The 27,607-nt window shown below is 47.4% G+C and overlaps 3 protein-coding genes across 6 annotated transcripts in view; 1 reads left to right on the top strand and 2 right to left on the bottom strand.

The window, feature by feature from the left end:
* Window positions 1-4,381, bottom strand: part of ATP13A1 (ATPase 13A1) — a 50,986-nt gene extending 46,605 nt beyond the window's left edge. For both annotated transcript variants that reach the window (XR_010025164.1, XM_063119275.1), the window contains exon 1: window positions 4,038-4,381. Coding sequence is in view for 1 of the 2 variants with exons in the window: in XM_063119275.1 (XP_062975345.1) it covers window positions 4,038-4,355 (318 nt within the window). In the remaining variant the exon portion in view is untranslated. The remainder of the gene's footprint in view (window positions 1-4,037) is intronic.
* A 219-nt stretch (window positions 4,382-4,600) lies between these two features.
* The window catches only part of CHCHD5 (coiled-coil-helix-coiled-coil-helix domain containing 5), a 474,014-nt gene continuing 451,007 nt past the window's right edge, over window positions 4,601-27,607 (top strand). Inside the window, exons 1-4 of one of the 3 annotated variants that reach the window (XM_063119293.1) lie at window positions 4,601-4,742; window positions 6,030-6,170; window positions 8,221-8,372; window positions 10,666-11,007. In XM_063119293.1, coding sequence (XP_062975363.1) covers window positions 4,651-4,742; window positions 6,030-6,170; window positions 8,221-8,371 — 384 coding nt within the window. In that variant the 5' untranslated portion in view covers window positions 4,601-4,650 and the 3' untranslated portion in view covers window position 8,372; window positions 10,666-11,007. Of the gene's footprint in view, window positions 4,743-6,029; window positions 6,171-8,220; window positions 8,373-10,660; window positions 11,008-27,607 lie in introns of those variants that run through there. The other 2 variants (XM_063119291.1, XM_063119292.1) reach the window with 2 other exon arrangements.
* Window positions 18,033-27,607, bottom strand: part of LOC134394106 (LIM homeobox transcription factor 1-alpha-like) — a 109,562-nt gene continuing 99,987 nt past the window's right edge. Inside the window, exons 6-8 of the mRNA XM_063119281.1 lie at window positions 25,511-25,667; window positions 24,122-24,280; window positions 18,033-18,187 (exon numbers count right to left, since the gene is read on the bottom strand). Of these exons, the coding sequence (XP_062975351.1) occupies window positions 18,033-18,187; window positions 24,122-24,280; window positions 25,511-25,667 (471 nt within the window). The remainder of the gene's footprint in view (window positions 18,188-24,121; window positions 24,281-25,510; window positions 25,668-27,607) is intronic.

Raw genomic sequence — 27,607 nt, 5'->3', positions numbered from 1 at the left:
TTCAGGTTGCCCTTGTTGTTTATTCGTTCAGTCGCTTCCGACTCTTCGTGACTTCATGGACAAGCCCACGCCAGAGCTTTCTGTCGGCTGTCGCCACCCCAAGCTCCCCCAAGGTCAAGTCTGTCACCTCCAGAATATCATCCATCCATCTTGCCCTCGGTCGGCCCCTCTTCCTTTTGCCTTCCACTTTCCCTAGCATCAGCCTCTTCTCCAGGGTATCCTGTCTTCTCATTATGTGGCCAAAGTACTTCAGTTTTGCCTTTCATACCATTCCCTCAAGTGAGCAGTCTGGCTTTATTTCCTGGAGTATGGACTGGTTTGATCTTCTTGCACTCTCAGAATTTTCCTCCAACACCACAGTTCAAAAGCATCTATCTTCCTTCGCTCAGCTTTCCTTATGGTCCAGCTCTCGCAGCCATAGGTTACTACGGGAAATACCATTGCTTTAACTATGCAGACCTTTGTTTTCAGTGTGGTGTCTCTGCTCTTAACTATTTTATCAAGATTTGTCATTGCTCTCCTCCCAAGAAGTAAACGTCTTTTGATTTCCTGGCTGCAGTCAGCGTCTGCAGTAATCTTTGCGCCCAGAAATACAAAGTCTGTCACTGCCTCCACGTTTTCTCCCTCTATTTGCCAGTTATCAATCAAGCTGGTTGCCATAATCTTTAATTCCTTAAGTGAGGATTGAACCAGGGACCTTCTGCACACTATTGATGTGTTCCCCAATGGTAAGCTATGTCCCTTCCCAGAGGCAGAAAATCCATGAAAGCCATGCAGTGAAATTACAGGAATCTCACATGACTTTCAACTCAGGCCACACAAACCCAAAAGAATTATCTTGAGCACAATGGTTGGAAGAAAGCAAGTTGAGCAGGGGTGGGGAATCTGTGGCCCTCCAGATGATGCTGGATTCCAACTCCCATGAGCCCTAGCCTCCCAATCAGATGATGGTTCCCCCACCCCTGGTTTAAATGTAGTTGTGAAAACAAAAGGCCCCTGCTGCTTTCAGGTCTTCGGGAAGGGCACAACTGGCATCCAGCCTCATGCAAAGCTATGTCCTTTGCTTTTGCTGAGCAAAGTTCACTAGATTACTAACCTTGCAGAAAAGCTTTGACATGCAGCCCAATAAAACCATAAGCAGCCAGGAGGTATTTTTAGATTTGTTTTCCCAACATAATCAGTAACTTTAAATAAAGAGAAATTGAAAGGGGCCAATTTTGGATGCAGCCATCAAGCTGTGCTCCTCAGAGCAGGGAAGGCCCATGCAGCAGTGATCCTTCCTCTCTCTGCCAATATACATAAAGAATATTATCCTCAGGAAGGAATTCCCTGATGCCACCTACCCAATGGCTGGGAGGCACTGGGAAACTACAGAAGCATCAGCGGATTTGTATGTAAGAACTCACCCACTAGCCAGAAGCAACAAGGAATTCCATGGAGGCAAGTGAGTGGACTGGGGGAGGGACAGATTATTCCATCTTTCTTCCACCAGCCTTCTCAGTTTCTGTGCTAGACATGGAGGAAGGGAAATGCGCCATCACTGCTCCTCCACCAGCCCACACACATAACAGAAGGCAATTTCATAAACAAGCATTTTAAGAAGCTACTATCCTGCATTCCTGTGCTGTCTTCTTCTTCTTCTCCATGAATACCTGGAAACCAAAGCTACTAGCCTCTTACCAGCTAGTAAAACTTTTTACAGGCTAGTAATTTCTGTGAGCCTATTTTATAAGGCTGAGCATCACCACTGTCCAGAAAGCAGAGTCCCACAATTGACTGCATGATTAGATTAAAAATATAAGTAACTGGGCCACCCTGTGGTTGCAAGGAGGATGCCTGGCTATTGCTCTAGAAGCTGATCAAGGAAATACACATTTTTGCTTTAGTGAAATAAAATGGGCTTCCAATTTTAATCTGGGGGAAAATACTGTGCCCCAGGGATGAAAGTTCAGGAAATATTAATTTAACATGGCATTTACACACAGGGTAAAAATAATCTGCAGATAGATTTTTGAAAAGGAAAGAAAAGAAAAATGGGGGGAAATTTCAAGCAAGGATAGTAGTGGCAAGTTCAACAATAGAAAGCAACTAGTGAAGAGCTTTGATATAGGTTCCCTATACTAGCTTTTGCTTACTGGTACAGTTATTTTGTTATAAATTGAGGACAACAAAATGTCCAAAGGGGATTATTACCTATTTTCTTTTTTTCTGGCTCCTATTACAGAAATGTTTAGGTTTGGAGATAGAATTTTATTTATTTATTTTCAAAATTTGTATGCTGCTCCATATCTAAAACGGATTACAGAGCAGTGAATATAAGAGGTATAATAGTAAAAAATAAATAAAGATTGAAACACCATATTAAAATTACAGAATGCCAATAAAAACCATGGCTGTCAGTTCATGAGGCACTGGAAGCAACACAGTGTTGGTGCCTACCTGACCCCTAGTGGCAGAGTTCCAAAGAAAGGGGGCACCACACTGAAGGATCATCTCCTGGTGGACTCCAATGGGGTCAAAGGTCCATGTGGGACCACCAGGAGCATGCCCTCTGATGACCTCAGTGACTGGGCAGATTGATAAGTGAGAAAGTGCTCTCTCAGGAAACTTTGATCTTACAAAAGTGTGATCATCAGTGTTGTCCAGATCCAACAATTAGCAGAGAAAACTATGTCATAAATTTTCTGTACTGAGATTGAAAACTTGCTTACCAAACTGAAAGCTTAGGAATAAGTGACACTGTGTAACTGTAGGTTACTTTAATCAAACTCCTGTGTAGGGCATTTGCAAGTAAACGATGCATATGCTACATTGTGGTAAGCGGACACATGTGTTCCATTGTGTGTAAAAGTTGTTATCATGGTAGAAAGGCAGTAATATAAGAATGGTCCATCTATCAACAATGCTTGACAGCGCTACAGGGTTTCAGAAAGGATTCTTTCCTAGGCCTACCTGGAGAAGCTGGAATTGAACATGGCACCTTCTGCATGCCAAACAAGTGCTCTATTATTGAGTTACATCCACGCTCACTCATCACATTGATTTCTTAGATTTGTGACCTGCTTTATTCCGTGAAAATGTGACATTCGAGACAGTCCTGTGCTTACCTGAAATAAGCAGCACTCAACATGTTCTACAACATCTTTTAATGCTGTGGAATAAAGGGTGGATTTTTTTATAGAAGGAACAACCTTTTTAGAATGAGAGATCTGCTAACCCTAGCACATGTATCCCAACTCTACAGCCAGGACATCAAGCCTGAAGAGAAATGTGGCTAACAGCAATAAAGACTAGCAACTGGACACACTAACAGACCAACCTAAGGTTTTTTTGGGGGGATTTGCTGCTGTTTTTCTAACAAAGCCTAAAAGACAACACCAAAAGTTCTTGATTTCCAAATCTCTTAATGATCCATCACCTTTATGAATCCCTGAGGTACTCCCACCCTCATAATGCTCCACAACTAAGTTCACCTTCAGGCTCAACTTCCCAGCATTTGGTTGCAATGCCAGTATTCAACCCTGGATCATATTAAGAAAGAACAAATTAACACGCCCATGAACAAGGGCAGAGTTCATCTACTTCACCTGTAAATACAGCATCCCCCATGCAAGGAATTGGGAAAGGACTGGCAGAAAAGCATGAGCACCGATATCTCTTTTTCAAAAAGTTAAGCATTGCTCAGGGATCGTTTAGTTGGCTGCAGGGGACATTCCTTGCACACAACCCAAACTGCTTCTACGCATGTGCCACTAACAGCAGCTCCAACACAGAGAAATAGGGTAGAATCCAATGCTAGTCGTCTGCAGAATAGTCTCACTGAAATGAATAACGCTTAAGTTAGTCCCGGCTAACTCGAGTCCCATTCATTCCAATGGGTTGGCTAGTGCCCATTTATTTCTACGCCGACGAGACTGCTCCGAAGGGCACAGACGCCGTGCGGACGGGATGTCGGCCCTTTCCCGTCGTTTCCCCCTTCTGCCCTGCCCGTGACCTCCTGGCCTCCGGCCCCCGCCCTCCCCCGGTGCGGGACTGACCCTGCAGCAGTAGAGCAAGCAGTGGACGTTCACGCTCCACAGGCCGGCCAAGGCGGTGAGCAGGTGGACGGCCCCGATGGCGGCGAGGAAGAGCAGCGCAGCCTCGGGCGTCTCGGCGCTGCTGGCGGCTTCCCCCCAAGCCCAGGCGCAGGCGCAGGGCCCCCAGAACCACAGCCAGAGCGGGTAGAGCACGCAGAAGGGCAGCACCGTCCCCCACAGCAGCCGCGACCGCCGCCGGTACGGAATCACGTCCTGCACCAGCTCGTCTCCCGGACCCGGCCCGGGACCGGTTGCTGCTGCTGCTGCTGCTGCCGCCATCCTGCTTCCGGGAGCCTCAGCCGCCGCCACCGGCCAGCTCCTTCCACTTCCGGGGCAGGCCGCGCCCACCGCGGTCCGACCACGCATGCTCGCGGCCCTCGCCGCCAAACTGCGCATGCTCGGCCCCTCCCCCGCAGCCTTGAAACCAACGGCCCCCTCCCCCGCGGAAGAGCGATACACGTGGCTTCCAGGGAAGCGACGACGCTGTTTCCCCGAGCACGCGCTGAAGCGCAATCCCGTCCTCTGGTGTCATGGCGGCAAGGGAGGAAGACTCTCGTCGGCGCCTCGCTCGAGCATGCGCAGGAGGCTGTCCCGGGTAGGAAGGGAGCATGCGTGCCCGGGAGAAGGAAGAACGTGGATTCGTCCTTCAAGCCGCAGAAGCAGCATGTGAGTGTGGGACGCTCGAGCCCTTCTCGCCCTCCTTTTTTCACCGCTGAGTGAAGGGAGGGATTTCTGCTTCTCATCCTTTCTCTGAATTTAATTTGAGGCTGCCTTTGTCGCAGGATTTGTTTTAACGAAGGCCATAACAAGAGCCCTGCAGAATCAGACCATTTTTGCCCATCAAGCCCAGCATTCAAGTTCCCTCACTAGCCAGAACGGGATGATGGCCCACGTGCAGGACCTGAAAGCAATAGGCCAGGGTTGTCCCCCAGTAACTGGGAATTTAGAGGCATGTTGCCTCTGAAACTATAGCAGAGATGGCCAGCCAGATATTTTGGACTACAATTCCCTGACCATTGTCTATGCTGGTGGGGGCTGATGGGATTTGTGAACCAACATCTGGAGGGCCACAAGTTGCCCACCCCCGATAGAGGCTGCATATAGCATGGCCAATAGTCAGATGATGTATGTAGATCAAAACATCTGGAAGGCACCGTGTGGGGGAAGACTGTTCTTGGGTCTTCTCCCAGCTCTTTCAATGACCACCGCTCCCTCTGTTGTAATACCACAACCCAATGGTGGTCGTCCAGGGTGGCAGGAGATTCAGGACAGGCACAAGGGAGTGCTACTTCATGTGGTGCGGAGTCATACTGTAGAGTTTGCTGCCATAAGTTGTGGGGCACAGCCACTAACTTGGGGGGCTTTGAAAAGAGAGTTAGAAAGATTCACAGGGGATAAGGCTATTATTGGGCCTGTTTGGACGACATGCCAAGCCATGGTTAGGATGCTAGCCGTTTTGCAGCAAATGGTTAGTGAGCATGTTTAACCTGTGGTTATATAGCCACCACGGTTAGGAATGATTCACATGACATACTAAATCATGGATCACATGACACACTAAGCCATAATGTTTAGCTCAAAATGCTTAACCACTGTGGCTTGGCGTATTGTCTGAACAGGGTCAATGGCTACTAGTCAAGAAGGCTTATATGCAAAAATAAAATCTCATTTCCCACATACTCCACACTGTGTGTATGTTCGCCAGGGATATGTCAAGTAATGACTGGGTGAATGTATTGGAGAATGTGCAGAGTGCCTCTAGCAGTAGCCACAGATATCTACACATGTCTAGGATAAGGGAGGATGAGACTAAGTGTGTGTGTGGTAGGATTTTTGCGAAGGGGGTAGAAGCTCTATATATTATAGGGCTTTTTATATACCCACACAGTGTTTTTTCCTAGAATTCCTGTTAACCTGGACAACCCTAATGCTCTCTGATCTCCATCCTAACAGGCAGGCAGCGCTGGAGGTGACCGCGCGCCATTGCCGCAAAGAAGCAGAGCAGTACGGCCAGTGTGTCGCTGCCAACCCTTCCTCCTGGCAGCAGGACTGCCACCAGCTCAAAGTGGACATGGCCAAGTGCACCTCTTCCCAGTAAGTTTCTCAGGGAGAGTGCCATTTGGCAAAGAACAACTGCCTCTGTGTGAACTTAGATGAATTCTAGGACACCTGCCCCCGCTTTTTGCTCTGGCTGTGATTTCATAACAGAATGTATGGCTGATTTTATATAGGACATGGAGTACTGGGAAAGCCCTTACACAGGTATGCTGTTTTCCCTCATCTACATGCACCCAGTCATATTTAAATGGATTTAGGGCTCAATCCTATGCATCTGTGGACAGAAAAAAACTCCTACAATTCCCACCATTCCCCAACAAGCATGGCAGGTTGGGGAATTCTGGGACTTGTGGGACTTTTTTTCTGTCTAACTGCCTTTAACACATTCATATGTTGACTTAGGACACAAGTGATCATAGGCTTGGCTTTGTGGTACACTACTAGCCTGCTAAGGGAATGGAACAGTGCATGAGGTAAGTGTGTTTAAGTGTGACTAAGTGCATGCTTTTATATTGTATTTTATATTATGGTTTTATACTGTTGTTTTATACTTTCAATGGTTTTAATTTTTGTGAACTGCCCAGAGAGCTTCGGCTATTGGGTGGTATAGAAATGCAATAAATAAATAATATAAAAGGCTTAGAAAGGTAAGGGCTTTTGCTGTGGTCTGTGTGCTGTATAAATTAGTCCTGTGTTTGCTGAATGTCTGTTGTCCAGGATTCTTCACCTAGCTAGAAAAAACAGGTGAGATGTACTTTCCTCCATTGGTTCTAGTCCTCCCGCTTCCCCTCAGGGAGATAGGAGGACAAACAGATTAGGGTTGAACTCGAAAGAAGAGAAAATTCAGAGGAGAAGAAAAGGAAAGAGGAACAGGCCAGCAAAGAACAGGCCAACCCAAAAGGACAATAGATGCAGAGCAAACCTGAGTTCAGTTGATGTATTCTCATCCATCTGGGCGTCAGAATCAAGCATCACCATCATGCTTTTGAGTCTGAGGGCGGGGACTGTCCAATAGTTGATTCTTATAGGAGTCATTGGACTATGAGTCTTTTGCTTGGAGATAGAAACCCTTCAAATAAATAAATAAATGACGATGATGACATGGGAATGAGGGATACCTTTGTTTGCCAACCTGGAATGGAATGATAAATCATGCAGACAGATTCTCAATTACGTGAAGGGGGATAGTGTCATCAGAGAGAGAGAAAAACTGGTGGAGGTGAGCTAGAGTGAAACCTGAGAGAGGTATATATGTTCAGGGGAAACCATGGTAAGAGTTGGGGGAAATACTCAAGGGGACTTTTTGGTCAGAAATGGGTGGCAGAACCGAAAGGAAGAATTTTAGTGGGGCAGATGTCTGATTTTGATGGTAATGTCTAACATTTATATAGTATGATAGATTGTTCAAAGCACCTCATATTCGTTATCTCAATTATTTATTTATTTATTTTGTTATAGCACTTTTATCTTGTCCTTTAGCCAAAAAAGGCTTTGAAGGCAGCTTATAAAAATATTTCTTAAGACAGTCCCTGCCCACAGGCTTACAATCTAAAAAACATGACACAAAAGGAAAGGGGATTGGGAGGGAGGGAGTTGGGGGGAAGAGCACATTTAGCTGCTAGATTCTTAGTTGCAAAGTTCAGCAGCTGCTTCCTTTCCGCCTCCCTCTAATGGTCTCATACAGATCAAGGCACGATGGAGAGGTGCCTGGCTGCTGCTTCCTCTCCCACTGATGGCCTCAGCAGCGACAGTTGGTAGCAGGAGGAGGGGGGCTCTCAGCTGGAGCTGGACCCAGGCACAATGGAGAGGTGCCGTAATCTTCATCTTTAAACTAGCTGAATATTAACCCCATGTTACAGATGTGGCGGCTAAGACTGAGAGCTAGTGGTTTGCCTAAGGCTGCTGGGTGAGTTCATGGCCAAAGCGAGATTTGAGTAAGAGGTATCCTGGCTCACACTCTGGGCCTCTACAACATAATAACTCTCCGGGTGAAGCAACTGTCCCACAATTCAAAGCAAAGCTCCCACTATTCCTGTCCTGCCAGTTTTTCACCACTTATGCCTACAGTTTGTGGTTTTCATTGCAGCCCAATTGTACAGAAGATTCGCCACGATTGTGCTGAACCATTTGCTGCATTTGAACAGTGTCTTAAGCTAAACCAGACTTCTGTGGTCAACTGCACTGAACACGTCCAGCAGTTTCTGCTCTGCGCGGAAAAGGTGAAACTGGCTGTGTAAGGTTGGTGTCCCAAAACTTATATTCAACAGTAATATTTGTGTGTGTGTGTGTACACTTAAATAGAATTGGCTATATTGAAAGCAAGATGAGGCTAAAATCTATGTCTCACCTGTCTGCCTGCCTCTCTAGCCAAGCTGATAGGATGTCATGGAATGTTCCTGAACAGTCTAACTGTTGGGGAGGATGGCTCAGTTTTGGGATGCTGGAAATCAATGCAGCTTTCAATGGAAGTGGTGGACCAATTTGACTTGGTGGAGCCCCTCAAATAGGATGGGAGGAAACACATCCTGCATGTTGATTGGGGAAACAGGGCTCATGAGAGGAAGGGCAGCTGAAGAACTTGAGCCTAATTGGTTGGTGGGAAACTGAGGACATGGTGAAGAAATCTTCCAGGTCCTAGAGTAGAGAGGGCCTCTGTAACATGGGTGGAAAAAAGTGAAGACAGCTGAAGTTCATGTAACAATCAAGGACGGAATCTCTCTTTCTTATAGCTTACAAATGTTTTTTCTTTCCGTTGCAAGGAAACTGGGCACATGTTTTAACATATACTGGTTAATGATATGTTTTATCTGGCCTGCTGGGGGCCGGGTATAGCTGTATCAGGGACTAGTTATGGCCCATGGGCTACCAAATGACTGTCCTGCCCTTAGTTAAATGGACCAAATATATCAAAGAAAAACTGGCCATGTGCGTCGAGGAGACAGCAGAGTGCAAGGGAGTGAAGCCTAGATGTCCAGATCAGGTGCTTTTTCCTTCTTCTTTTTGCAAGATTGTTAGAAGCCACCTCTTCACCTGCAAGTAAAAAGCACCTGATCTGCTCATCTAAGCCTCCCTCCTGTGCACTCTACTGTCTTCTCAACACACACAGTCGGAAGTTAGGATGGGACTTAGGAAAGGCAGCCACTGCTATGCTGTGGTTCCAAAGAGGGGGAAAGATGGCAGCTGGTAAATCTTGCTGCATTTACTAGGCCAGAGTTTGACAAAATTGCCTGTTTTCTCTTGAAAGCGGCCAGAAAGCCAAAGGGAACTTCTTGACTGGGTGGATGCAGCTGGTCTTGCTGGACTCCTATTTTTCACTTTTTCTCTCTGTCTCCTGGGCAGAGGGCTGGAGATAAAAAGACAGGACAGGCCCCATGGGGGCGATTGCTATTCATGGCCAGGCCAGTGGCTTTTTGCAAGTCCCCTTTTCAGAATGAGTGAAAGATAACAGTGCCACGACACAGGCTCTGAACAACAGACCCGGCCAAGGCTACTCCCTGCTCAAGCCAAGCACCACCACTTGATACGCCTGAGGCAAGGGATAAAGCCCCCCTTCCTCCAAACTATGTGGAGAAAGGGGTTTAAAATGGAGAATGGATTTTAATATATATAATAATGCGCTGTGAGTTATATCTGCTTAGGTGAATGATTGTCAGAGTGGGTGTTAAATGTGTAAACTTAAGATGATAAATGCCAAACAGACACGTGGGACTTTTGTGTTGTTTAAAAACAAAACAATCAAAATTTATTTTTAAAAGTTCATAAGCTTTGTTTCAAATAACAACATTTAAAAACCTTTTTGAAACCTTTCATACAATCCGGTCACTCATTCACATTCGCGCTTTCCTTTTTCTCACACAATCACTCTTGAACTTTCTTTATTCTCAGTATTGATTAATATACTTCCACTACGTGCACACCACACCCTAAAGACACCACTCACTACACTGACTCTCAAATTTCCCAGAACATAAGTACCATAAACACAGAGCACTACAGACTCTAAGAGTACCTAACAAGTCTCCCTGAAAAGCTTTCCTGAAAAGATCTCTCAATCCCCTCAGTCGTTCCCTTATATATCACTCCTCCCCCCTCCCAAGACATTCTAACTCCGCTCACTCAGGCCAACATTCTAAAAACCACAGACTTACAAACTGCAGACATACATTTGGAATTGACTTGTGGGGTGTAACGCCACAAACAGCAATTCTTTGCTTAGCTCTTGGGACAGGGATAGGCAAACCTGGTGCCCCCTCTCTGATGTTTTGGACTACAACGCTTGGAATCCATGACCATTGGCCATACTGGCCAGGGCTTATGGGAGCTGTAGTCTGAAACATCTGGAGGGTACCAGGTTGCTGGTCCCTGACTTAGGATAACCACTGAAAGCATGATAATCTCAGAAACTTGAGTTGTGCGAGGAAGATTTTAATGGCAAGTGTTGAAACACATTTTCTATATTTCATGTAGAACTGTGTCATTTCATTCACGCTGTGTACCCTCCCTACTCTCACCCTTTCTGTTCTCAGTCCAGTAGGGGGATCCATGACAACCCAGCCATTTTCTGGAGTGCCGGTGGAATGGGAGATCCCTGACAGCATCACTCATGTCCTCAAGACCTTAACAGGACACAGGAATTCTTTGCAGCCCCAGAGACTGTTTGCTCAGCCACATCTGCCAACGTCTTCTCAGTTTGGCGTGTTGAAGCACAGCTCTTGATCAGTAAGCCATGGAAGCTGGCACTGGCGCGACGGCGGCATCTCGACTTGTATCTACGAAGCCGGAACTGCCTCTTGGAGTCCGCTGTGTATATTTTGCTGGGCCTGGAGCTTCCCTAGGCATAGTGCAATAAACTGCAGTTGGAGACCAAAAATAACCTTTTTTGGCTTTTCAGTCTTAGCGGCCCAGTTTTGCAGATGTCATCTGTACCACAGATCTGAACCCATTTCAGCGTGATCTGGTTAGTTTTTTGAAGGGATGATTCATGGGCAGAATTGGAAAGGAATCTAGTTTCCTTCTCATGGATCTTCCCTGCAAAACCTATGATGCTTTGGCATTCCAGCCTAATGCTTAAATTAGCATTTCTCTATGGGGGGTGGGGGGGGGGGAGAGAGACATAGGCATCATCAATGGGTAACCTGCTTCTAGCCAGTAGAGGGCGCTGTCTCAACAGAAGAGCTTTCTCAGTGATTAACTCTCTCCTTCTCAACTTCTCATCACATGCACAAGGATACACTCACGTCTTCTGATATTAGTCAGTCCAGAGTAACTGACACCCCCTGCATGGATTAGAATCCCCATTGACCTTTAACCATACCTTAACAAGAGGAAACAATCCACCCTTCAATAACTCTTTAATCATGGCTTTCTTCATGCGGAAGTACTAAACCAGTATCTGGACTGTGCCAACTGAGGCTGCAGATGCTCATACAGAGACGGCATCTCAGGGGCGCCACATGAGCCCCCTCCTAAAGGCTGAAATGGTACAGGCCAGAAACAGGTTTACTACTTCAGTAAGAACAAAGTCATGGGGCAAATGAGCAGAGTGCTAAGATCCAGAGTGTGTGGGGTGCTGTGATGGTTTGACGCAGGTGTGGAGGAACAAGCAGACAGGGAGAGCAATCCTATGGGTCCAAGAGAGTGTCGGGGGATGGGCACAAAATAGGTTGGATTCCTGGATCCGAGTTTGGAGACAGTGCTCTGATCTCAGAGCCAAGAATCCTGTTCGAAGATCTTCTCCCAGCTTTTTCAATGACTTCTGACTGGCTGCATTCTAGGAAGCCAGCACCACTTTCTTAATGGACTGAACTGGGAGTTAGCTTTTCCCTTCCTGGCCTTTGGGCCAGTTATCTCCCCATGTGTAAAAGCAGGCAGCAGATCTAATACTGTGGATAGCCCTTGTTTTGTGCAACGTGCTTTAACCACCTGTGGCTTGCAACAACCCTGCAGGGGAGGGCATTCTGACTTCCAGATTTGGTGACCAGTCCAAAGCTGTCCACAAACAATGGGAGCTGATGTGTCTAAATAGCAGCTGTAGTGCTCAACCTGTACTGGGGTTTGGAGTGGGGGAAGTTTACATCAAGGAAGTGTTAACAACTAAAGGAGGGGTGGGCAGAAGAGAAGGGAGAGAGATTGTTCAATAATCTCTGTTTTGGGGTGTTCCATTTGTCCTGATCTTACTATGCCCTCTGGATTAGCCCTGATCAAGACTTGGATCGGCAAGAGATTCTGTGTGCAGTGCAGGCATCAGCATGCCGAATGACCAACAACCCCCTACATTTTGAAGCATCCTTACCCTGGAAGACGTTCCCTTGGGTTGCGTTAGAGCAAATATGCAGAACCTCGACCCTGGGGCCCTCCTGGGGTCATAGAATCAGAATAGTTGAGCTGGAAGGGGCCTATAAGGCCATCAAGTCCAACCCCCTGCTCAATGCAAGAATCCACATTAAAGCATCCCTGACAGATGGTTGTCCAGCTGCCTCTTGAATGCCTCTAGTGTGGGAGAGCCCACAACCTCCCTAGGGTCCCAGTCCACCCCTCCAGGGTTCTTCCGATGGCCATGCCCCCTTTTCTGACCTCACCTTTCCCCCAACCACCCATCTTTCATGGTCTGCCAGCTTTTGTTTCTTCCCCATTCTAAAAAATTGAGATGCCTCTCTTAAAGCTTAGTTACTGGCAGTAAGAACTGTAAATTAAAACAGGCTGATATTTTGGGTATTTTGGTCCCGCCCCTTTTGCGTATGGCTCTACCCACCACTGGAATTCAGCCCCCCTGAGAGCTTCTCCAAAATGGGATTCAGCCTTTGGGCTGGAAGAGGTTCTGCCTTAGAAGTAATAGCCTCAGTCCATAGAAAAAATTGTTGCACCGACGGCAACATAAGAACATCCTGTTGACTTAGGAAAATAGTAACTGGTTGGTTCTGTTCCATTGGCTTTAAAGGGGCATTGGCACAAGTAACAATCCCTGGACAGGGGCCATTGATGTGTTTGGAAGTTCTGGATAACAGCCATGCTGCAGTGATCTATGGGGTAAAAGTTGCTTGGGCCCTGGGCCGTTGTTTCACCTCTGTTTCCTTCTTTGTGCAACGGAATGCTCTTGTTTTCCCAGATGGGTTATGTGGAAGCTAATTAATTAATATTAGAAATGGGTGGTGGGTTCCTTGGGCAGGAGTGCTAAGGGCCATTGATTTTCGTTGTTGACTCCTCTCTCTCCCCGAGTTCCAACTCCCCCGAGTCATGAAGTCAAAACTGGTTGGGAAGACCATTGCATCAAACTGTCGCTCTGCAAGGTTGCGGTGGCGGTCTCCTGCCGAGCGGAACCGGCGTGCCGAGATTAGAACAAGCAAAACGCCGACTCTGGCTTTCATTCCTCATCCGGAAAAATGTCCTCATTTTACACCCTGCTTCTCGCCCGCTATTGAGAAGGCCCATTAATCAGCATCGTGGCCTTTGGTGTCGACGGTCTCCTCGGGGGAGAGGGAATGCCGCTCTGAAATGGGCAAAGGACGGTGGAGGGACCGCATTCCTTTTGTGCACGCATACGTGGGTTTTGATTGGCCTATGTCCAGTCGCAAACGAGGTGGGCATGAAACAGGGTGAACGGAGGAGCCGGACAGAGTAAAGAAAGCCTTCGGGAATTTGAAATGTTACCCCATCACGTATTTGTGGGCTGCTTCAGTCTTACCCAGAGAATGATCCTCTTCCAGTGGTGAAGGAGTGGGTGCATCTCCCTCCATGTGCCTAAGGTGGTTTGCAAGGAAGACCTCCCATGTGAAGGCCTGTATGTTCTTCTGGGTTACCATATATGTGTGGGAAAGGAGAGTACTCAAGAGTGTGAGCTTGGGGCTCACTCCAGAATTGAGTGGGCCCTCAGCAAGGTGCCCTTTGAGGGGCCCCTCCTGTATCAGGGCTCCCCGGTGGGCTTCCCTGGCAGTGTCAGCCAGCAGCAGTGGAGCAATCAGTGCCAGGTGGTTTGCGGCTGCCATTTTAAATTTCCCACCGTGCTGCTGGTGTAGTGTCACGCCAGGAAGTTTTGGGAATTTTTCAATGGTGGCGATTGCACTACCTGCCTTATTTGCAGTTTTCCCCCACAGGTAGCTGGTTGTGTGAAAAGAATGCTGGACTACATGAGCCGATAGTCTGATCCAGCAGGGCTCCTCCATAAAAGCATTGGCTGCTTTTATGGTCCTTTTAGTCTTACCCAGATGAGGAGTGAGCCAGTGGCCTCGTGCTACTCTGCCCACCCCCTGCTTGGCCCAATTCTTCCATTCCCCCTCCTGTCTCTTTTTGGAGATGACATGCTATCCAGTCCACATGTTGTGTAGTGGGAGGGGGTGTCCTTATGGGTAACCATATTGCCAGTTAGTGACAGGCCCCTACTTGAGGAGTCCTCATGGGGGGAGCTAGAGGTCCCACAAGCCCAGGGCACCCCAGACCAGAGACCACCATCAGACCCACAGGAGGTGGTTGCAGGTGCAGCCCTGTCAAGAAAAAGGGTCTCTGCTCTGAGGCAGAAGCTGAGCAACCTCCTGACCCCCGGAAGCGTCATCGCCTCAAGCAACAGGCTAGTAAGGCCCGTGTGATGGAGTGATCACCTGCCGAACAGGTCTCCTCAGGAGAAAGTAACTCCTCAGGAGTAGGGCTCTGAAAGGAGAGCTCTGATTACTCAAGCTGAGTTCTGTGTGGGGCCTAGCAGGCTTTGGGCTTAAAAGCCTTCACTAGAACCAGCCAACATTGAAACAGCATCCTGCCTTGTATCTTGTCTCCTGAATTGTGCCTCTGCCTGATGCCGTTTCCTGACCTTTTGGGCTACCTAATGACTCTGCTTCTGGATTGCGTAATGTACCTGATTGTTTGACCGTGTTCGACCGCTTGCTGGTTATCGTGACCACACCTGCTGTTGCCTGATCCTCTTGTCTGCCTGGGCTCTGACCTCTGCCTTTATTTATTTATTTATTACATTTCTATACCGCCCAATAGCTGTAGCTCTCTGGACTTAAACCACCTGTTATAACCTGAACATGGCATCTAGAGCCTGCTACAGCCAAAGCAGGACAGTTACTCACCTTTTAAGCAAATCAGCAGAATAGTTGTGCAATCTAGCACTTGAGAGGGGGCATGTACAGGCCCCAAAGACCAAATAATGAAAAGCAAAGCAACGAGAGAGAGAGAATGATGATGATGATGATGACAGCAAACTATTCTGCTTTGACTGCTCAAGTTGTAATATTGCCAAAAGAAGTGTGGCTGGGAGGGAAGATGAAGGCCTGTATGTACAAAATGAATGAGAAGCCATGAGTGGCTCATTTATTGGGTGAAAGAAGGGATGTATAAGAAGCTTTGCAGGGTGCATGTGCCTGGTTTTGCGAGGAGCAAATGTGCCTCTTCACTCTGGGCTGCTCTGTGCCCATCAGGGTTTGGCTGCCCAGAATCTCTTGTAATATTACAGAGGCTGCTGAAGTATGACTCTTGGTGCGTGTGCAGCTGTGCCAGGTTCCAAGAATTGTGCTTCTAAAGGTAGCTCTTCCTGGTTATGTGTGAAAGACTTTAATCTGAAAACACAGAAGCAGTGGTGTAGATATGTGTGAATGGAACTTCTACAATGGCCTAGATAGGCCCATCTCAGGATACTGATAAGAGTATTCCATGGGGGTGGGTGGGTGGAGGAGCTAGGCCAAGATGAAAACTTTCTCTACACCATTTTGAAACATGGCCGCCGGAAGTGCGTGTGTTATTTTGAAACCGTGTGTTGTGACTCCACCATGGATTGATCAACTTTGGGCTCCTCAAAGTCCTGCTGTCTTCACCCGTTGGTTTCTTGAGTAGTTTTCTATGGCCTGAGGTAGGTTTGTACACCTTGTGCCCCATGAAACCAAATACAGCTATATAGTGTGGCCTGCCAGGAATTAACAACTCACCTGTTGTTGCGGTCTAAAGCAGGCAGCAAAAGTTTGGTTTTTGCCATACGTGGCTAGTGTGCTGAAATTGGCTCTGCTAGACCCAAGTTGGGCTGACCTGAGGACTGTGTTTATCACCAGTGCTCAAGTTAAATGCTCAAGTTAAATGGCACGTCTTGGCATTACCAAAGGGCACCCCAACCCTGTTTAATACTGCAGTGGGCTTTTTCTGGAATTTTATCTATGCTCGGCTTCAATTCTGAGGAGCCAAAAGCACAGACAGTTCATTTTAGGAAGGCTGTGTTTTGATTTTTGTTGTTTAATTTCCAAATGCACATGCAAAAGACATTAGTAGCACGACACAACATTGGATCACGACGGGCATGAAAAGGCGAGATTCTTTTCAGCAGGCTTGACGTCTGGAGGGCATCCATTGATGTGTGCTTGCTTCACAAATACTTTTCGAAACTCACATTGTACCCTAACCTAGTGCAAATGTCTCTGGGGAAGAGGAGCAAAATAGACCTACAGAGAGAGCACAATTCACCTGGAGGTTCTGTGCATGCCACATTAGTTCCAATCATTCTTTTCCAGGTTGCTCAGGCCAAACATCCTCGTGGATTGGGCCAATACAGCCTTCAGCCTTCGTTACAGAGCATGCACACACTTTTCCATGTTTGTTCCATTTAATTTCGGGGTGTTGAGCCTCAGGTCCATGGGACCCATCCAGCCTGCTGGGATCCCCAGATGTCCACCTGCTGATCGTCTGGTGGTTTCCCAACTTTTCCTGTTTTTCCCCTCCTGAAACAACTAAACACCTGTCTGGCAGTAAGAGCTCTAAGCTAAAATATATTGGTATCTTTGCCCCTGCTTCTTTTGCATTCAGCTCCTCCCACCACTGGGATGTGCCCCTCCCCCCCCCCCCCCCCCGAGAGCAGCTCTGAAATAGAATTCGGTTTGAGGGCTGAAACAGGCTCTGCACCCCTGATTTAATTCAGTGGGACAATCCTGTGAAACGGGATGCAAATTGCAACTTCAGAGCAGGTCTGCTTTGACCTCCAAACAGAAATAGTGGATCATGGGCTACAGACGGCAGGGACTCCCAGTCGCCCTACGCAGAACTACTGTGGCTTCTAGCTGCAGCCAGGCTTGGAGTGAGTGGCTTGCCCTAGGCCTAACAAAAGGAGGAGGCAGCATTAACAAGCAGTTCATGAACTGGAAGGATGGTGGTCTCAAATGTACATCCAGCCTTTCAGAGTCTTGAACAAGGTCCAGGCTGCAGGGCTGGCAGAACGGGGTCTCTCTGACAGAAGACAGATGTAATATGTATGGGGTGGTGAGACCCCTCTGCAAGCACCCTCACTCCATTCAGTCCAAAGTTACTACTGTTCTCAAGCGTTGGGCTATGAAAAACGGTTCTGCAACTTTCAAGTGAAAGCCATCTGGACACAGTACTGTTTGGATGCCCCTGCTTCTCATGTCGTTTCCACAGGTCCCTGCCTTGCATCCCCAAAATAGATTTGCAGTCTTAAAACAAATTTTGCTTTAGAGATAATAGTAACATGTAATACAGGGGTTCATGGTCCTTTGAAGTTAGTGGGCACAGTTGGAATTTTGAGTGTTGTCAAACGCACTGGACACCTTGTCTTTACCGAGAGCTAGACCTCCCGTCTCTGCTGATGGTGTGTCAACCTAGCTTCAATGCCCTCCAGTTTTAAACACAAACACACTGCTCTAAGTACAGCTACACAATGTGAAATTGTCCATCTACAGGACGCTGGGCGAAGGGATGGGGAAAGGCAGTGTAGCAAAGTCCTCCAAGACTTGGCACCCAGGAAGAATCAGCACGCAAAGGCCTGACAGCTTTATGTGCCTGATTTGTTTTGCAAAGTCCAAAGAGTTTCCACCCCCAAATCGATCGGTCTTGCTCTTCCACGCTGTTCCCACCTTCTAAGCCCAGAGTGGCACACCCTGGGTGGAAGAGGAGCCAAGAACACCCCCGTGGTCAGGAGGTGAAGTAGGAGCTCTGCATGGAGTAGAGCCGGTCAATGGGGTTGCCCACTCGGGTTTGCAGGAGGTTGGCTTCCGCCGCCGACAGCAGGCAATCACCCAAGTGACCGATGGTGTCGCTGTCCATGTCATGGAAGACGCCTTCTGAATCTAGGACAGGGAAGGAGAGAAAAGAGAAGAGAAAGTGAGGATAAAAGATACTTAGGAGAGAACCATTCTGGTTCCTGACTTGGAGCTGAGCAGGAGCAGGGAAGAGCAGCTGGCCCAGCTCAAGTAGGAGCTATAAAAGTAAGCCAGATTCCCAGGGAGCGAGTGAACAGGGAGCGAGCGAACAGGAAGAGCAAACAGGAGTTTGACAGGGGGAGTGTAGGGGAAGAGGAGACCAAGGAAAGTGGAAGAAGAGAAGCCTCAAGGAAACCCAGGAGGCTGCCAATTCAAAGAGGCCGTGTGCTTGCCATGTGCTCCTGAGTGCTGAGTAAGAGGGTCAGTGTGGATAGTTGCTGCAGGAGCTGAAGGGGGAGTGGCCTGATTGTCAGTTGGACTCAGCAATCAGTGCCTGATTGCTGTTGATTGTTGTTGGCCTTTCAGTGACCTCATTCTGGTTCCTGACTTGTTGCTGAGCAGGAGCAGGGAAGAGCAGCTGGCCCAGCTCAAGTAGGAGCTATAAAAGTAAGCCAGATTCCCAGGGAGCGAGCAAACAGGAAGAGCAAACAGGAGTTTGACAGGGGGAGTTCGGCAGGGGAGGTCAAGGGGGAGGCCTCTAAAAAAAAATTAAATAAAAAATAAAAATAAAAAATAAAAAATAATAAAAAATTAAAAAGAAAAAAGAAAAAAAGAGGTGGGAAAACCAAAGAAAAACAAAGAGAAAAAACACCCACAAAACCACCACCAAAAAAAGAAAAGAAAAGAAAAAAAAGATCTTACTTTCCCTTAAGACATACTCATATAGTTGTGTACCTTCAGAGAGGACACAACAAAGCAAAGGCAATTCCACTATAATCAAAAAGGAAAAAAACCAAAGCAGAAATCGACAATATGGATGGAAAGGAGCTCCTAGAGGTGGTGACCTGCAAAGGGTGTGCAATGTTCGTGTTTCTGCCTGAGCTCAACATGGCGTATACCTGCAACAAGTGCAAGCTGGTGGCACTTTTGGAAGAAAAAGTGAGAGGACTTGAGCGGCGAGTGTCCACCCTCCAAGGAATAAGAGAAGTCGAGGAGTTCTTAGACCGAACGGTGGAACTGCAACAGCAACAAGAAGCACATGAGATTGAAGAACAACAGCCAGCTGAAGCAGAAGTGGAGTATGCTGAGGGTAGGGAAGCCAATGAAGAGGAAACTCCCTGGAAAAGAGTGACAGTTAGGAGCAGAAGAATTAGAAGGCATTCTGCACCGGTGGAACCATTGGAGTTAAGCAACCGCTTTCAGCTTCTGGAGAATAAGACTGAAGGACAGTTTGCAGAGGAAGAAGTACAGGAGACACCATGCAACAGCGACCAAGAGGCAGAAGGTAGGTCAACCAAGAAGAAGAGAAGAGTAGTCGTTGTGGGAGACTCCCTGCTGCATGGGATTGAAACCCAAGTATGTTGTGAAGACCCATGGACTCACCAGATGTGCTGTCTCCCTGGAGCACAGATTAGAGATGTGACTGAAGGGTTACCGAAGCTCATAAAGCCCACGGACACATACCCCTTTCTTCTCATCCATGTGGGAACAAATGATGTCGCCAAGCAGAGCTACAAAGAAATCATTTCAGACTTTGAAGTTCTGGGAAGGAAACTGAAGAACTTTTGGGCCCAGGTAGTTTTCTCATCCATCCTCCCGGTTCTTGGAAGAGGATTAGAAAGGGAAAGAAAAATACTCTGGATGAACGACTGGCTTCGAAGGTGGTGCCGTCGTGAGAGTTTTGGATTCTGGGACCACAGGCTATGCTACTTGGAACATGGACTGCTGGCAAGGGATGGGTTGCACCTCACAAGGGCTGGAAAGAATGAGTTTGGCCACAGCATGAAGAACTTGATCAGGAGGGCTTTAAACTGAATCTTACGGGGGCGGGAGACGTAAACCCCGAGGCAACAAGGGATGAAGGCCAAGGCACCACAGTACAGAGAACAGCTCCAACAGTGTCCCAAAATAGTGTCTGCAACAAGGTAGGAACAAAGCCAGACTAGAAAACACATGGTCTTCGATGTCTATATACTAATGCCCAGAGCATGGGAAACAAACAGAATAAACTTGAACTCTTATTACATGAAGGCAAATACGACTTGATAGGTATAACTGAAACTTGGTGGGATGACTCCCATGACTGGAATATAGCAATTGAAGGATATAACTTGTTCAAAAAGAACAGAAGAAATAGAAAGGGAGGTGGAGTTGCACTATATGTTAAAAATACCTATCCCTGCACAGAAATACAGGCGGATGAGACTGGGAGCCCCGTCGAGAGCGTCTGGATTAAAATAAATGGGGCTAGGAATAAAAAGAATATGATAATCGGAGTCTACTACCCAATCAAGGAGAAGACCCAAAAGCGGCCCTTCCAAGAAATTCAGTTGGCTACAGAATCGGACTCAAAGAGTATTTATCAATGGAACCTTCTCAAACTGGGGAGAGGCAACGAGTGGGGTGCCGCAGGGCTCAGTCCTGGGCCCAGTGCTCTTCAACATTTTTATTAATGATTTGGACGAGGAGGTGCAGGGAACGCTGATCAAATATGCAGATGACACAAAATTGGGTGGGATAGCTAATACCCTGGAAGACAGAAACAAACTTCAAAGTGATCTTGATAGGCTGGAGTGCTGGGCTGAAAACAACAGAATGAAATTTAATAGGGATAAATGCCAAGTTCTACATTTAGGGAATAGAAACCAAATGCACAGTTACAAGATGGGGGACACTTGGCTCAGCAATACTACAAACGAGAAAGATCTTGGAATTGTTGTCGATCGCAAGCTGAATATGAGCCAACAGTGCAATATGGCTGCAAGAAAGGCAAATGCTATTTTGGGCTGCATTAATAGAAGTATAGCTTCCAAATCACGAGAGGTACTGGTTCCTCTCTATTCGGCCCTGGTTAGGCCTCATCTAGAGTATTGTGTCCAGTTCTGGGCTCCACAATTCAAGAAGGATGCAGACAAGCTGGAGCGTGTTCAGAAGAGGGCAACCAGGATGATCAGAGGTCTAGAAACAAAGCCCTATGAAGAGAGACTGAAAGAACTGGGCATGTTTAGCCTGGAGAAGAGAAGATTGACGGGAGACATGATAGCACTCTTCAAATACTTAAAAGGTTGTCACACAGAGGAGGGCCAGGATCTCTTCTCGATCCTCCCAGAGTGCAGGACACGGAATAACGGGCTCAAGTTAAAGGAAGCCAGATTCCGGCTGGACATCAGGAAAAACTTCCTGACTGTTAGAGCAGTGCGATGCTGGAATCAGTTACCTAGGGAGGTTGTGGGCTCTCCCACACTAGAGGCATTCAAGAGGCAGCAGGACAACCATCTGTCAGGGATGCTTTAGGGTGGATTCCTGCATTGAGCAGGGGGTTGGACTCGATGGCCTTGTAGGCCCCTTCCAACTCTGCTATTCTATGATTCTATGAGATGAGGTTTCAAGTCAACACAGTGGATTTATTATTTATTATTATTTATTTAGAATATTTATATACCACTCCCCATTGAAAAATTTCAGAGCGGTGTACAAGGTAAAATGAAAATAAAACAGAATAAAATAGTTAAAACAAAATTTAAAAAGAAGCAAAAACAGAAATCCAAGGCTGCATGTTAAAGAAAGGCTTCTTGGAATAAAGGTGTTTTCAGGAGGCGCCGAAAGGAGTACAAGGTCGGAGCCTGCCTGACCTTCAGAGGCAGGGAATTCCACAGGAGGGGCGCCACCACGCTGAAGGCTCTTCCCCTGGTGGATTCCAATCAGAGGATGGATCTATGTGGAACCACCAGGAGCAGGCCCTCGGATGTCCATGTGTAAGGCACACAACTAACTAAAGCACACACAACACTGGTCTATTAGCCAGTGATAAATCAGCACTTGACTTGAGAGTCATCTCAAACTGAGACACTGTCATGTTTTTGCCTGTTCTTATCCCTTTTCCCAATCAAGTGCTGATTTATCAATTTATTTTTAAACTACCAATTGCAGTGCAGCCTTTCTAGGTGTGAACTGACTACAGCGCTACAGTCCCATCTGAGTTGATGGAGTGTCACTCATTGGTTTTTTTAAAAATCTTCTCTCTTCAGTCCTAGGGGTGCCTACCTTTCTGCTGGTGAAATTGGCAACGCTTTGTCATTTTCACCTAACTTCTCCAGACTGTCTCCCAGTGCCAGTATGTATGTGTGGTGTCATGTGGTGGTAGTGGGAGGGAGTGGTGGTGGGGAGCCTTGTCAATTTCATTATTGCTTTAATCTTTTTTTAAAAGGCCACGTGTGCACATCTATCCCAGAGTGCACAGGAATATTCAATTTCATTTCAAATAAAACATTACTGTACACTCCAAAGATGTTCACACACGGTCTTTTGAAGGGGACACCCTCCCCACAGAGCAGTAACGGACATGGCAGCAACAGGAGAAGATGGAGAGGGTGCTGTTGGCACAGGAGATGGCTACTTGTCCCTTTCTCAGGGAGACCAGATAATATGCAATCACCAGTAGGTTGAACAGGGCTAGCACTAGTATAGTGTCAGCCAGAAACAACTGCTTGCCATCTTCTGGAAGCACCATATGATGACACCCTACAAATACATCAGAAAGGAGTCAAATAGTATATGGCTAGGGAGGGTGAAATTGGCAAGTGCACCCCCGCTGCTACCTGCCCCTGCAAGCCGGGCCACGTGAGCGTCTGCCAAGAGCTTGCAAGTCTTGTGAGAACTCAGTAACCACCTACCAGCACTTGGGAACCACCTGCCCTGGCTTCCTGCATTAATGGCGGTTTACCCTGGCATTACTACGACCTTTAAGGCCTCATTGGCAGTGGCAAGCAGGGGGAAAATGTGGGATTTCTAGAGGCTCTGAAAATTGTACATCCCCCCCCCCCAACTGCATTAATGGTGGCTGCCATTAATACAGGGGGTGGGGAATAGGCCATGATACTGGAAGCCAGGGCAGGCAGTTGCTGAGTGCTTGGGCATGGGTCTGCGCTCATGCCACGTGCATTGGACTGGGTTTGTGAGGGCCAGAGGCTCCGCAGCCCTCATGGACCCAGTTGGACACTCGCAACAACCCTATAAACGGCAGCCCCCGCAAGAGGTGTTGAACTACAATTCCCATCATTCCTAACCAGCAACACATCTAGAGGGCCCCAAGGTAGGGAAGGCTGGTGCATGGGTATGTGGAAGGAGAAATATATAAGAACCATCTTGGCTCGTGCAGAGATCATCTGCACGTTAGTGTTTTATCACTCAGTATCACACTTGTCTGTCTTTTCTTCAGGCACCTGGAAAAGCTGGGTGCTGGGCCGACTGGGAGTCCATTGGACTCCCCCACCCCCCTGCTCCCAGCTGCTCCTCACTGCTCCCTCCCAGCCGCTCGCCTGCCTGCTGACCCGTGGGACTTACCTGAGGCCTCCATGTGCCATCCAGCCTCCTCTCTGGGCTCCCCCACTCCCAGCCACTGCCCACAGCTTCCTCCCAGATGCTCTCTCACCCCTCATCCCCAGCAGCTGCCCCCCTGCTCGACTCCCCGCCGATCCGCAGGTCTTTTCTGAGGCCTCTGCCTGAACCACTTCAGCAATGATATGTTTCAATGCCGCCACCTCCCCACCAGCCGCTGCCCCCCACTCACCTACCTGCTGACCCGTGGGGCTTACCTGAGGCCTCAACACGTGCCAGCGAACCTTCTGGCCACCTCCCTGGGTTCTCCCACTCCCAGCCACTCCACCTCCATTCCCTCCCAGCAGCTCCCCCCTCCCACACCGTGTTTATATATCCTGTTGTCTAGCAACACAAAATTCTTAGCTCGGAACCTCCAGAGTGCCATGCGTTGCTACGTGCCACGCATTGCTTTCGCGTTTTATATCTAGAGACGGCTAGAGGGGAGCAAGGATGGAAAGTGAGTTTTGGAAGAGATGGGCTCACCATAGGGGTGCAGGTGGTCTCCTGGCAACTGGGGCGGTGTGAGCCCTTGCCGGTACAAGTCCGTGCTGTAGCTGTTCTGATCCAGGGGAAGCATCTGCTGTTGGGCGATCCTGGAGTAGGGCACCATGAGCCCGTCTATCCCGTGCACGCTGGCGCCATCTATGGAGCAAAGGGTGAAGCCGAAACGAATGGAGAAGGAGGTAAAAACAGATCAAGAGATGTTTCGGATTTAGGAATAGCACTGCTTGAAAAAAAGAAGCAATTGGATGACTTCGAACGCTTTCGCTTTTGTAATACCTGGTTCTCACATCCTCTCCAAAGCAGTTCGCCCTTAAGCAATGAGAGATGGGGAAAAACTGACTTGGGGGAGGGGTGCAGGAAAGAAGGGTGCACTTTACTGGGAACGCTGGGAAATCCTATGGGGGGGACCAATCTAGGCTGGAATCCCATTGCCATGAGGGGATCCCTCCCCAATCCAGGAAGATCATGCTTGAGGATATTTATGGCAACTTATTTCCCTATATCTGTGTGTCTGTTCTTGTGAGATTTGCTGTGGGCAATCAGATAAAGAGTGTTAGAGCAGAACAAACAACATTCTGAAATGGGACTTGCTGTCCCAGATCCTTCTCTAAAACAGGGCGCCTGTTCGCAGGATCAAGCAGATAAATAAGCCGCAATGAGCTGAGACTCGTGCATGTGGCCAGTTTGAATATACAAGCAGTGACCGTGGCTTGTCGTGTCATCTGAACTCAGTGAGGGTGGCTTGTTGGTGTGGTTAACAAACCACCTGCAATCCTAAAGCAGCTCCAATACCAGCTTGAATATTCAAATACTACTCAGCATGTGCTGGCATGAGCCACAAGCCACAGTGGCTTAAATAAGCCTGGATGGGCAGCAGTGGTTGTGTGAAAGCAGTCAGAGAGTGAATGGGTTTGCACAGCACAACCCCCCCACACTCAAGGTTGCATATGGGTTGTCATTGAACCATGGGGTGTTGTTGAAACAAGGGTTGTTGTGTTGTATGAACTCAGCTACACTAACAAACAATGGTTGATAAATCACGAACAACCCATAGGTCACAACCCAGCAACAAACCATGGCTTCTCTTCATGGGTTGTTTGCATACTTTGAGAAGGGGGGTGGGTGGGATGCATGGATGGATTTTGTGAAAAAAGTATGGATGTTGTGAGAAAAGACATTGAAATGTGCATTTAAATATGAGTTTTTGTGCCGATTATTAAAAATGTAACTGATTAATGCGGAAATGGGATAGAACAGACGGACAGATGAACGCATGAAAAAACTGACATGGACTGGAAATAGTCGGATCTGTCCCTCTCTAGTCCCAGGTCATTCAGACGCCCTGGAGTTGTTGGTAGTTCTCGTTACCTTCACTGTCCTCGTTGCTCTGTCTGCTGCTTCGGCCGTTTCCCCTTCCTGTCCCCAGGCGAGGGTTCCCCAGCTGCTCTTGTTCCTGTTGCTGCTGCTGCTGCTGTTGCTGCCTGCGGGCGATCTTTTTCATCTGCAAGGAGGAGTAGGGATGCTCCTGGGCAGGGGTGCAACAAAAGGGGGGAGGGAGAACAGAATCCCCCTCCTAAATTGGGGTGAGGGGGACTTTCCACCTCCCCAGGCAGGTGTTGCCTGCCCCTGCCTCGTACATCCCTACTTCATTTGCACTGACTAGGGTTACCAGCTGACCAGAGAAAGACTGCCCTGGCCTGCTCTTGTGCCTTTAACAGGGGTTCAAGCTAGAGCAACCAGTAAGCGTGTTATTGCTTTCTTGCTTTGTTTTTGTAAGGTGGTCTGAGAGTTTTGGTGGAAGAGCAGCCGATAAGCATCTTCTTCTTCTTCTTCTTCTTCTTCTTCTTCTTCTTCTTCTTCTTCTTCTTCTTCTTCATCGTAATTGGTGATGCTTTTCACAACAGGGAGATAAACATTATCCCCTTATACATAGGGTGATATATGAAAAGGAGGACAGGGCTCCTGTACCTTTAACAGTTGCATAGAAAAGGGAATGTCAGTAGGTGTCATTTGTGTATATATGGAGAACCTGGTGAAATTCCCTCTTCATCACAACAGTTAAAGCTGCAGGAGCTATCCCAGAGTGACCAGATTTAAAAGAGGACAGAGCACCTGCAGCTTTAACTGTTGTGATGAAGAGGGGATTTCACCAGGTTCTCCATATATACAAATGACACCTGCAGAAATTCCCTTTTCAATACAACTGTTATAAATACAGGAGCCCTGTCCTCCTTTTCATATGGTCACCCTACCTATACATCCAGAAGATCAAACCACTGTTCAAGACAGAGCAACAGGTCAGGTTCTAAAGCTGGCACTCCCACCACTGACTCTCACATTACACAAACAGTTTTAAGATCCCAGGCCCTGGAAAAGAGTTGCCACTTTTCTTTTCTTTTCTGCTACAGTTCCTGTGTTCTGAATGGCTTTGCAACAGGCAGAAATCCAACAAGTGCAGTAATCCTCAGTTTGAAGTGGGTGGGAGGCTGAAAGGGAGAACCTCACTTGATGGATTTGTGCCAGGAAGAAATACTCAGCACCCAATATTTTGATAAGTTTAATCATTTGTCAAAGAAGTCATTTTTTTATTTAATGACAGGACAATTTTGATAGTACAAATAAGACAAATGTATTTTAATTTATTGATATTTTTTAATGATATATACGTTTTATATGATGTGGGAAGTGTTTAGTTTACTCTTCTATTTATATTGATCATTTTTTTTCTGCTTTCAGCAGCCTTCCCCAGTATTGTGTCCTTCAGGTGTTTTTGGACTACAACTCCCATCACCCCCAACCAGCATACCAATGGTCAGGGATGATGATGGGAGTTCTTGTACAAGACATTTGGAGGGTGCCATGTTGGAGAAGGTTGACTTGGCATTTTATTGTTGCTGTCATACACTTTGAGTGCTTTGTGTAGGAAGGTGGTGTATATATTCAAAGCATAAACAAGAGCAACTTTGCTTGAAATGTGTCAGCCCCCCACCCCCCACAAACTCTTTTGCTGGAGTGTTTCTCATAAATAAACTATGTTCCACAACTTTGGGATTTGCCTCTATTTCCTGGATAGCTCAGCTGTCCCGTCCAACCCTGTAGGGGTTGTAACCCAACTCCCATCAATCCCTGCCAGCACAACCACTGGTCAGGGATGATGGGAACTTTAGCCCCAAAACAATTAGATCAGCCTTCCCTGATAAAATGCCCTCCAGATGTGGTGGGCTGCAACTGGAGATTGTGGGAGTTGCAGTCCACCACATCTGGAGGGCACTTCATTAGGGAAGGGTTGCCCACCCCCAGATGGAATGACCCAGGCTGCTCAGTTCTGTCTGCGTGAAAGGTTAGTGAGCCAATGTCTTACTGAGGCAGAGGAGAATCCATTTTAAATTTTGGTTTAAAGTTAATCTAGGTCAGGAGGCGGTTGTAGTGTGAACAGGTCTTCATAGTTATTTTGGAAAAGCAGAC

This window comes from Elgaria multicarinata, chromosome 3, assembly GCF_023053635.1.
Source record: "Elgaria multicarinata webbii isolate HBS135686 ecotype San Diego chromosome 3, rElgMul1.1.pri, whole genome shotgun sequence".
NCBI classification, from domain to species: Eukaryota; Metazoa; Chordata; class Lepidosauria; order Squamata; family Anguidae; genus Elgaria; species Elgaria multicarinata.
Note: the sequence above shows the minus strand (reverse complement) of the source record. Positions and strands in the feature narration are given on the sequence as shown.